At 49.3% G+C, this 12,299-nt stretch overlaps 1 protein-coding gene across 1 annotated transcript; it reads left to right on the top strand.

Annotated features, from left to right (window-relative positions):
- Window positions 1-8,357: 8,357 nt before the first annotated feature.
- On the top strand, window positions 8,358-9,480 carry GPR68 (G protein-coupled receptor 68). The gene has a single exon (XM_083167169.1). It carries the CDS (start codon window positions 8,371-8,373, stop codon window positions 9,478-9,480), a length of 1,110 nt encoding a protein of 369 aa, XP_083023295.1. The 5' UTR covers window positions 8,358-8,370.
- The last annotated feature ends 2,819 nt before the right edge of the window (window positions 9,481-12,299 follow it).

The following is a 12,299-nucleotide window of genomic DNA, read 5'->3' as shown; positions in this document are numbered from 1 at the left end:
CCTCCCTTCGGTAATCGGGGGATCTGGGTGAATCTGCGCCCGCGAGTGTCAGGCGCCAGCTGGTATATGGCTGTTTCCCCGCCGGTCACGTGCTCGCGGCTGGGGCTCAGCAATGGCGTCTGCAGCGTTCAGACCTCCGGGACTCGTAGCCGTGCGGGTAAATCTCTTGGCATCTCCTCGGTGGATGGGATATGTGTCTGAGTCAGCGGTGGAGTGCTGTGGCAGGTTTTCGCTAGGTTAGAGCTAGTTGTGCCGGTATAAGGCTGGGGAGCGCCCGGAGCTCTAAGCTTGAGCTGCTTGCTCCTCCAGCTCCGGAACCGGAAGTCCGCATTCTACATCTTTTAAAGGTGAACTTGAAAGTGATCTTTTAAAATAAAGGTTTTTCACACTGCCTGTGTCCCTGGGAGCCCTCCTTCTCCCCCACACATTTTGGGGCAGGCAGCAAGGCTTCCATCTCCCTTTCTGCCGCAGGGTTTAAAATTCAGTCAGGGACAGCGAGCCCCTGCGGCATTGAATAGGGTGACAGGGAGGGCTGTCAGCGAATGCTCCAGCCCTCCGGAACCCTGCGAATGTGCAGCGAATCCTAAACAGGATTCGCTGCACATCACGTAATTTATCATTGAATACTGTGCATACTGCAAGGGTCCTGCTCGCAGGCTTACACTATAGGGAAATAGGTGTTTGATACATTAGGATAAGTGCTACATATTGCAGTAATAAGATGTGACTGGAGAATAACAGACATAGAGGTAGGAGGGCCTTGCTCGCAGGTTTATACCAGGGTTGCCAACTTTTGTAATCTCGGTACTTGTTTCCTAGCACGGCCACAATCTTGTGGATCGTGTACCTTTAAGTTAAGGTACACGATCCACACGATGGACCCGATTTCCTTTGAAATCAGGTCCATTTTGCCGGCAAAGGTACAATATCGGGGGCATCGCGTCGGTCGGGACCATTAACATTGGTCCCGACGCGACCGACGCGATGCCCCCGATTTCCCCATAGGCTTCAATGTAAAAATATTTTTTAACATTGAAATCGTGAGGATCGCGTCGGTCTTGTGCCATTATAATGGCACAAGATGAGATGGACTTGATTAAGTCCATCTCACCTTTAAAAAAATGTGAAAAATGTGAAATGGGCCAATATGACCCATTACACATTATAGATGTCCCCGTCGTCACCCCACGATAGACGCCAACCCGAAGCGTGGCGAGCGCAGCGAGCCCGCGAGGGTCGGCGGTGCGCGTCCTCCGACCTTTTCATTCCCCTACTATCCACGTCGGCGTGGAGTTGAGAATAGAATAGTGTGGCGAGCCACCGAGCCCGAAGCGTGGCGAGCGCAGCGAGCCCCGCGAGGGGACGCGTATAACTTCACAGGTATACGCGTCCGCTCGCCACGCTTCGGGCTCGGTGGCTCGCTGCGCTCGCCACACTATTCTATTCTCAACTCCACGCCGACGTGGATAGTAGGGGAATGAAAAGGTCGGAGGACGCGCACCGCCGCCACGCTTCGGGTTGGCGTCTATCGTGGGGTGGGGTTTACGTCGTTAAATTTGGGGGTGTAGGGAATATTTTACATTGAATCCAATGTAAAATCGGGTCCCAGGGACCCGATTTACATTTCATTCAATCAAAAAATCGGGTCGAAAATCGGGTCGGTCGCGTCGATCGCATCGCATGCGACCAAATCGCATGCGATGCGATCGACCCGATTTTTCCGACACGACCACCCCGATGTAAATCGGTGTGGCCGTGCTAGGAAACAAGTACCGTAATCTCCTCTCCAGAGAAGCCCGGAGAGGAGACTTTCAGCAGGCCTTCAGGTGCAGGACCTGAGCGTACCGTCGTTAAGCCCTGCCCCCAGGATGGAAAATAACCCGGTTTGACAATCTCCGTGGAGGGGGCGGGGCTAAAATGACGTGCTGGCAACACTTTAGCCCCACTCCCTCCACAAAGATCGGCAATTCAGGTAATTTAAACGCTGTGGTCAGGGAGCAGGAAGCCGCGATCAGGGGGCAGAGTGGGGGTCCCCCAGAATCCAGGAGGGTTGCCCACCTTTCCGGGGGCCGGGAGGGGGACCCGATTTATGGGACCCTCCCGGCCATTCCGGGAGGGTAGGCAACCCTGGTTTACACTATACAGAGAAATAGGAGTGTGATACATATTGCAGTAATACCATGAGACTGGGTAATAACAGACATAGAGGTAGGAGGGTCCTGCACCCAGGCTTACACTATAGGGAAATAGGAGTGTGATACATGAGGATAAGTGCTACGTATTGCAGTAATAAGATGTGACTGGGGAATAACAGACATAGAGGTAGGAGGGTCCTGCTCGCAGGCTAACACTATATAGGTAAATACGAGTGGGATACATGAGGATAAGTGCTACATATGGCAGATGTGACCGGAGAATAACAGACATAGAGGTAGGAGGGCCCTGCTTGCAGGCTTACACTCTATAGGGAAATAGCCATCAATACACAAGGATAGGAGTTATCTGTTGTTTAATGGCCACCAGATTGCAGAGGCTCTTGGTTGCTGTATGATAAGGTCACCCAGCAATGTTGGCCGGGGGTCAGGGCCGGATTAAATCAGGGGCAAAATGGGTCAGTGCCCCTGCCCCCCCCCCCCCCCTCTAGCTAGGGGCCCCCTGTGGTTGGCATGTATTTTTATAAAAAATTATTATTATTATTATTTTTTAGCAAAAGGTTTTGTGCATGGGAATGGGGTAGTGCTGCAGCTTCACCTATCTACCAATGTGACAATGATTAATGGTGCTGAGCATGGGGTGCCAAGGCACACTGACTGCACAAGTGTTCAGTGCATTACTGGGAGTTTACTAAGTCCCATGACACTTTGCACAAGAGGGCAGAGGCTGAGAGGTTTATGCTGAGCTCTGATTGGTGGCGCTCATTACATGCTTCTCGGGCCCATGGAGGATAGCAGCAGCAGCAGCCTAGTCATGGGAGGGTTTTTAATCAGAGACAGTACTGGGACTGTTAGGTCTCCTACAGTCCTACAGAGTAAGCAGTTACCCATTGACCGAGTTTATACTGCCTTTACTCTGTGTTTTGACAGTGTAATATTCTCCCATGCAGTTTGCGGCCAGTAATGACAAGTGCAAGGGGGCCCCCCTGTCTAAATTGCCGTGGGCCCCCCGAAGGCTTAATCTGGCACTGCCGGGGGTCACGAGTATAGGAGAGTGAAAGAAGATAGACTTAACCTGTGTGTATATGTGGTGTGTGTGTGTATTCAGTATACTGTCACAATCCTGACTCTCATATACTTGGTGACATACATCTGCCATCTGTGCTGGATCCTGTGTAGTATCTGGAAGGTCTGAGCGGTCAGCAGGCTGCACTCTGTGCTGATTATACACCTGTGCTAATGCTGACATCACCAAGTCTCTTTATGCTGTTCCTGCAAAGCTATTACTGAGGACTGTCCATACTTTTGCTGTACAGCATACAGTACTCATCCAGCCATCTCTCATGTCATTCTCAGCTCCCAATGCAGAGGCGTAAGTTCATCCCAGACTCGAGCAGCCAAGTTGGAATTTGGTGACTCCTTCACCCATTGCAGGTGTTGGCAGAGCTCCTGTGACAGAGCTTGCTGACTCTGCAGAGCAGTGGTTGCTCTGCAGAGCTTCATTGGAAGAGTTGTGGTCACCCTTGGATCTCGCACAGGTGCTGCTATACATGCAGGTACCCCTTTAGGGCTTGGAGCTGGAGGCAAATAACTTCATTGCTCTGGGAGTTATGCCCCTGTGCCTATAGCCTTCCAAGCTGCCGCCATTATCATGAACCACAGACATGTTTGCTCCAAGAACCAATCGTGGGTGAAGCCATGTTGGATGCAATCACCTGATTCACCACAGCCAAATATGTGATGCCAGCTTCTGTCACCTGTTCACTGCAGCCAATCAGCGCACATTGGCTACTAGAAGTATCCTGGGAAACCAACCCCAACTGCCAGTGCAATGATATCTCCAGCCTAGCTGTCTCCTCTGGATCATTGTACACCAACCTGCTATTTGGCAACGCCTCCAGGCCTAGGACTCTACCTCCCACTCTGGGTCATCTTATCCACGTGGAAAGACCACATCAAGCCTCCTAGCTTCCATTTCACTCAAGCCCTAGAGCGTCACGCAAACAGATCCGACTAAACCCTCAGGCGTGACACTATAAGAGATGTATTTTGGTGTAGTCTGGTTTATGGCCTTGTGTGTACAGTAAGTAACAGTATTTAGATTAAGTACCATACAATACAGGTAGCCAATGGTGCGACTGACAAAGCAGCTGTGCAGGCGATGATGTCTGGCGAGGAAGATTAGCCTGAAAGCTGCACCATGATGGATTATGCTAATAGGTGATTTTCATTAATCTACGAATATGTTTATGAACTGCCAGTTGGGGGCAAGGACAGGGAATCAGCTTTGTGCTTGTAGGGCAGAGATGGAGCTTTGGGGGGTGGGGGGGGTGGAACAGCTGTGCCCCCATCGAGGAGTATTGGGGATAGTGCTGCCTCCCGTGCTCGGTGCCATTCAGGCTGCTGAAACGGAGGGCTGGCGCTTTGAAATTCACGCCATTCAGGATTAGATTTGGATGGGGTTTTACTTCAAGGTTATATCTATATTGCAGTGCAAAAATAAAGCAGTCAGTATTTTCCCTGCACAGAAACAAAATAACTCACCCAAATCTAATTCTCTCTGCACATGTTACATCTGCCCCCCCTGCAGTGCACATGGTCCATCTAAGAAGGATTTTGTCAGAAAGAGTGAACTAGAATAAGGCCCAATCTGTGTTGTCTGTTTGTTGTGTTGTACATGCTCCATCCCCTCTCCCCTGGAGTGTTTCCCCACCTGGGTTGCACCCACCGTGTTCCACAAGCAGGTGTAACCAGTCTTAGGCCTGGGATCCGCAGGAATGGAAATCTCTGCATTAATTACATTTCACCCCGGTAATGTCGTTCTGTGCACACTGGCAGCTGCTGCGGGTGGCGTGTTACCAGCCAGCTGCACATCACACAGGTATATATGACATCCACAGCAGTCATCGGGATACACTCCCAGTGATCGGCGTTGCATGTTCTGCAGCACAGTACACTTCAGGGGCCACACTGGGAATATCTGTAACCTCCAAAACACCAGCCTTAGGACAGGATGTACTAATCTCCTGCAGCACATCCCGCCACATGCGCTACTAATCACATATGTGCCTCTAAGCACCGTACTGCTACTAGTCACATATGTTCTGCCAAGCACCACAGCGCTACTAATCACATACACAATCACATGTATGTGCCGCCAAGCACTACGCCGCTACTAGTCACATATGTGCCGCCAAGCACTGCACCGATACTGATCACATATGTGCAACCACACGCCGTGCCTCTACTAGTCACATATGTTCTGCCAAGCACCACAGCGCTACTAATCACATACACAATCACATGTATGTGCCGCCAAGCACTACGCCGCTACTAGTCACATATGTGCCGCCAAGCACTGCACCGATACTGATCACATATGTGCAACCACACGCCGCGCCTCTACTAGTCACATATGTTCTGCCAAGCACCACAGCGCTACTAATCACATGTATGTGCCACCAAGCACTACGCCGCTACTAGTCACATATGTACCGCCAAGCACTGCACCGATACTGATCACATACTGTATGTGCAACCACACGCCGCGCCTCTACTAGTCACATATGCATATCTCCCAACATGTCCCATTCCAGGAGGGACACAATGCTCTTTTCCTGGACTTTCCTCTTAATGTATGATTGCCATCACCTGTGTTAAACAGGTTGATTGATAAGAAAGGTGTCACCACAGGTGATGGCAATCATAAATTAAGAGGGAAGTCCAGGAACAGAGCATTTTGTCCCTCATTGGATTGGTTCATGTTGGGAGGTATGCACATAGTGCCACATGGAGCGCCGCTACTAGTCACATATGTACCTCCATAGTCCATGTGTGGGTAGTCCATGGTAGCCCATGTTGGGGGGAGCCCACGGGACTAGGCCGTGTGGGGGGGACGAGTCCACGGGCCTAGGCTGTGTGTGGGAAGTCCACAGGCCTAGGCCGTGTGTGGGGAGTCGACGGGCCTAGGCCGTGGGTGGGGGAGTGGACTGGCCTAGGCCGTGGGGGGGGGGGGGAGTCTATGGGCCTAGGCCGTGGGGAAGGGGGATGTCGACCGGCATAGGCGGTGGGGTGTCGATGGGTGTAGGCCGTGTGGGGGGAGGAGTCCATCGGCCTAGGCGTGTGGGTGGAGTCCACGGTAGGCCATGTTGCGGGGAGCCCACGGGCCTAGGCCATGTGTGGGAAGTCCACGGGCCTACGCCGTGTGTGGGGGGAGTCGAAGGGCCTAGGCCGTGGGGGGTCGACGGGCCTAGGCCATGGGGGGTCAATGGGTCTAGGCCGTGTGGGGGGAGGGGTCGACAGGCCTAGGCCGCATTGGTGGGTGGATCAACGGGCCTAGGCCGTGTAGGGCGGAGTCGATGGTCCTAGGCCGTGCGGGGGGAGTCAACGAGTCATGAAGGCCATGAGGGGGGCCCGCGTGACCAGTCACTGGTCTCTATTAAATATTAGCACAGGCACACTATACAGTGAGGGGATTGCAGCAGGCTGTGACCAGATACTGTAAGATACTGCAGCCCTGACATGTCTGATTCATGTATTTTCTTTACCAGCCTCATATTCCCAGGACTGGTAATTTCCCCTAATTATAATCCAGCCATTGTTATATATTATCACACACCCTTCCTACAATACCCTCTGTAGTAACTGTGCCCTGCTTCCCTTAATGCTTGGGGGCTTCCTCTTAGCATGAGTCACAGTGATTGAGGCATAGTAATACACCCCAGGCTGGCGATCCGGAGGCTGTAGGGGCAGATAGAGGGGGATTGTGTGCGGGTATCTAATACAGAGATCCAGAGGAAAGATGTGTATTGTCTTTATGTAGAATAATGAAATACTGGCCCTTATTCAGATCTGATCGTAGTACAAATTTGTTCCATGTGCACTGCAGGTAGGGCAGATGTAACATGTGGAGAGAGAGTTAAATTTGGGTGGAGTGTGTTGAAACTGAAATCTAAATTGCAGTGTAAAAATAATGCAGCCAGTATTTACCCTGCACAGAAACAAAATAACTCACACAAATCTAACTCTATCTATACATGTTACATCTGCCCCACCTGCAGTGCACATGGTTTTGCCCATTTTGAGAACAAATTTGTACTGCGATCAGACCTGAATAAGGGCCACAATCTCTGATTTGGGGCCTAAATCTGCATGGACGGCTAATCAGAGAATTCGCAAATCGAGCAATTATCGAATGAGGGGAATTAGCGTTAGAAAATGCTTATAGATTATATATACAATGTGGTTAGAGGTTGGCTAACAGGTCGGCATTTGGGGGCGGTAACTGGCCATTTTCTGGGAGCGGTTGGAAAAATGCAGACGCTCAGGTGTTTATGAGGGTCTGTGATGTCAGCGCTGGCATGCCCAGGTGTATATGAGGATGGTCTGTGATGTCAGCGTTGGCGTGCCCAGGTCTATATGAGGAGGGTCTGCGGCGTAAGCACTGGTGTGCCCAGGTGGGGCATCATGGATGGTGTAATGGTTAGCATTACTGCCTCACACCTTGGCCCTAACTATTCAGAGTTTCTATATTCTCCCTGTGTTTGCGTGGGTTTACTCCAGGTACTCTGATTTCCTCCACAATCCAAAAATATGTACTGGTAGGTTAATTGGCTCCCAACACAATTAACCCTAGAATGTCTGTGTGCGCGTGTATATGTGATAGGGAATATAGATGGTAAGCTCCACTGATGTGAATGTTCAAATATTTTCTGTAAAGCGCTGCAGAATATGTATGCACTATATAAGAAACTGTTAATAAATAAATGAGGAGGGTCTGTGATGTCAGCGCTGGCGTGCCCAGGTGTTTATGAGGAGGGTCTGTGAAGTCAGCGCTGGCGTGCCCAGGTGTTTATGAGGAGGGTCTGTGATGTCAGCACTGGTATGTCCAGGTGTTTATGAGGAGGGTCTGTGACGTCAGCGCTGGCTTTCCCAGGCTGACATTTGTTATTATGCATGTATTTATCTAACAGGCTGAAATTTGTTATTATGCATGTATTTATCTACAGGCTGATATTTGTTGTTATATATATATATATATATATATATATATATATATATATATATTTGTTGTTTTATATATATATGTGTGTGTGTGTGTATATATGTAACACAGGCTGACATTTGTTATCCACAGGAATCCAATGACATGTAAGATTACCAATTACAGACATGCCACACCTGGTTTACATTAGATTCTGGGCCTGGATGCTGTGACATGGAGAACAGGACAGCAGAAGACCTGGAGGACAATGTCACCTTCTGCACCATTGACCACACGATACATCAGACGCTGTTTCCAGTGGTGTACGTCGCCGTGTTTGTCATCGGCCTCCCAGCGAACTGCCTGTCCCTGTACTATGGCTATCTGCAGATCAAGGCCAAGAACGAGCTTGGAATCTACTTGGTGAACCTAACCCTGGCAGACCTCCTGTATATCTTCTCCCTGCCCTTCTGGCTCCAGTACGTCCTCCAACATGACAACTGGACCTACAATGAGACCATGTGTAAAATCTGCGGCATCCTCCTCTATGAAAACATCTACATCAGTATTGCTTTCTTGTGCTGCATCTCCATGGACAGATACCTTGCCCTCGTGCACCCTTTCCGCTTCCACAACCTCCGGACAATGAAGGCGGCGCTGGTAGTCAGCGCAGTCATCTGGCTGAAGGAACTGATGACTAGTTACATCTTCTTCGAACACGGGGAGGTCAGCAAGGACCCTGACAGCCATATTGTGTGCTTTGAACACTACCCTATTAAAACTTGGGAACACAGTATTAATTACTATCGATTCTTCGCTGGGTTCCTCTTCCCAATCTTCTTACTGCTGTTTGCATACTGCCGAATCTTCAAGGTGGTTCGGAAGAGTCAGGGAACCCAGACAAGGAAGAAGCTCCAGATCAAGCAGCTGGTTCTCAGCACGGTCATTATATTTGTGACCTGCTTTGGGCCCTACCATGTGCTGGTGGTTATACGCAGCTTGTTTGAGAAAAACTGTTCCTTTGCCTCGCAAATATTCAATGTCTATCATTTCTCACTGCTCCTCACCAGCTTCAACTGTGTGGCCGACCCGGCGCTTTACTGCTTCGCCAGTGAGAGCACCTACAAGGACTTCATTAGGTGTAAGGACTCTTGCTGTAGCGTCTTCAGCTGTGTGCAGCCTAGAAGGAAAGATTCGTATGAACTAAACTGTACAGACGTCCCCAACGTGGAGAAGGACACAACAAAGCCGTCTTCTGTGGACACAGAGACCTCCGCCCTGTACAAGCAAACGCTCTCTAGGGTTGAAAATGGAACTGAAGACTGCTCAGCCCAAAGCATATAGGACCATAGGACCAGCAGAATGGTGTATTATTATTATTTTTTTCTTTGGACTTAGTGTTATATAAAGTAATTTTTTTTTTTTTTTCCATAATAGATTTTTATTAGGTCAAGTAGTTAATTTGTACACGGATTTGGTATAAACAACATAAGGCCATTTAACAAATTGTATATACATAGCAAATCACAAAACTCATATGGCTAATTGTATTTTGGGAAACAAAGGAGTTTAAACCTGCGCAGAGGATTGACCTGAATTTTACTTAAGAAATTAGGATAGGGAGAGAAAGATAGCAGATAGACTGAGATGTAGAGGAAACAGGAAAGTGGGCAGGACAAGGACAGTTTTGCAGAGACACATTAGGGAGAAAAAGACATGGGGAGAGGGGGGGAGTACATGCAGCAGAATGTAAAAGGTAACTGGTATTCAAGTATTGGTCATTATTCTTGCGAATGCGGGGTAGATGTCAAGGTGTTTCTGTCCCATATATCTATTCTGGTTAGGGTGAGGCCCTGCGCTTCTCTATATTCTGCCCATTTGAGCCATTTCAAGTGGATCGATGCCCTTGATGAGGAGTACTTAGCGTTCGTTGTCTCATATAGAAAGTGGTTATGTACCTTGCTAACTACCTGGCCAGCCAGGGGCACCTCCACCGACTTCCACAGACGTCCAATGACTGCCTTGGCGGCTATTAGGATGTGCCTCAGTATATATAGGTCACCCCCTGTAAGTGTTTCGGAATAGTGGAGAAGGGCCAACACTGGGGTCAGGTGGACCTGGAGTCTAAGGACATCATTAGCCAGCGAGGACACCTCCGACCAGAAGGGGGCCAGCAAGGGGCACTGCCAAAATATATGTAGCAATGTGCCCACATAGCCACATTTCCTCCAGCATAGTGGTGAGACATTTGGCCAAATGGCATGTAGTCTAGTCGGAGTGAAATATGATCTATGACAGATTTTAAGAAACATTTCCGTATGTTGAATGCATTTAGACATTTTAAAACCTGAGTGGAAAATAGTATCCCAAACTTCCTCATTAAGAGAAATATTGAGGTCCGTCTCCCACTTGATCTGAGCCGGTAACTTCCCTTTTTTTGTTACGGAGATGAGGTAGTTGTACCAACGTGAGATACCCCCTTTTTGCGATTTGCTGTTTAGTCTGGAGGTAAGGACTTTGGGAGCAGGCGTCATTGGTGCTGGGCCCTCTCTGTTAGCCGCTAGCCAGTGGCGGATTTGAAGGTACTTGTAGAACTCACTCTTAGACAGGCCGTACTTCGCTTGGAGATCGGAAAACTGCTGTAAGGAGTCCCCTTGCATTAATTGGCCCAAAGTGGAAATCCCTGCGATGTTCCACGGGTTCAAATTAAGGTTGGGGATGAGTTTAGAAATGGCTTCCAGAGAGATCGCCGCATTAGGCAGGCTTAGCCCACCCACACTGGCGAGTGCCCCATGCCACACCTCCAGTGTAGCCTTTGTTGCTGAGCATAGCTCCGACTTTTTCTGGATAGCCCGCAGGGGGACCCATAGTAGGTCCACCAACGGGATATCAGAAGCTAACGAGCGTTCCACCACCACCCACGGTTTAGAGGATCTGGAGTCGCACCAATCCCCGGCCTGGCTCAATAGACACGCGGCCTGATACACTTCCACATCCGGGAAACCTCCCCCCCCTAGAACCTTTGGTAGGGCCAGATATTTTTTAGCCACCCGGGGACGAGATCCCTTCCAAATGTATTTTGTAAAAATGGCATTGATTTTGCACATCAAAGACCTGGGAGGTTTTCTGGGGATTGACCGAAATAGGTAGAGGAGTTTCGGGAGGAGGACCATTTTGGATGCTGCCAATCTGCCCATCCACGAAATTTCGTGCATGGACCATTCCGTTATTAGTTTTTGGAATGCAACAATCAGCGGCAGGTAATTACACTCCATCAAGTGAGTTTCCCGAGATATTAACACTCCCAGGTATTTAATCGCCCTTCCCTGCCATGCGTAGCGATATTGGTCTTTCAGACGAGCCAACTCTGTCTCGGGTATGTTTAGAGGGAAGGCCTCTGTCTTGGTGGTGTTAAGTTTATAATATGAAATTGCGGAGTACGCATCTAAGATCTCATGCAGCACGGGCAATGATGTGTTTAGCTTTTGGAGGCAAAGGAGGACGTCGTCCGCGAATAAACAAATTTTGTGTAGAATTCTCCCTATGACTGGTCCTTCTATTCGGCTATCCGACCTGATCTTCTCTGCAAGTGGCTCTATAGCTAACACGAATATTAAAGGGGATAAGGGGCACCCCTGTCTAGTGCCGTTTGTTATCTGGAAGCTACTAGAGATAGTTCCGTTCACAAACACTCTCGCAGATGGGTGTGAGTAGAGAGCAAGTATCGAGTCTAACATTCTCCCTTGGATTCCAAAACGTACCAGTACCTCCCTCAGGTATCCCCAATGCAACCTGTCGAAAGCCTTTTCGGCATCTAATGAAAGCAATAATAACGGGGACTGGACACGCTCACATACTTCAACAACATTTAGTACTGTCCGAGTGTTGTCCGGAGCCTGCCTGCCCGGTATAAAACCGACCTGGTCAATCTTTACCAGGGAGGGGAGTAACGGGGCCAGCCTGTTAGCGATTAATTTTGCGTACAGTTTCAAATCAGTGTTTAATAGGGCGATTGGGCTGTAGTTCTGGACCGCCGTGGTGGGCTTCCCAGGTTTGGGGATCGTGATTATCCTAGCCTCGAGCATTTCGCCAGGGAATTCCCCGGATTGAGAGGCTTTGTTAAAGACTTGCAGTAGGATCGGACCTAATTCAGACTTAAAACA

This window comes from Crinia signifera, chromosome 12 (genome assembly GCF_055691185.1).
Source record: "Crinia signifera chromosome 12, ASM5569118v1, whole genome shotgun sequence".
NCBI classification, from domain to species: Eukaryota; Metazoa; Chordata; class Amphibia; order Anura; family Myobatrachidae; genus Crinia; species Crinia signifera.
Note: the sequence above shows the minus strand (reverse complement) of the source record. Positions and strands in the feature narration are given on the sequence as shown.

What these genes read in the sequence shown, in the direction of transcription:
- GPR68 (XM_083167169.1), top strand. Translation starts at nt 8,371, where the DNA reads ATGGAGAACAGGACAGCAGAAGACCTGGAGGACAATGTCACCTTCTGC.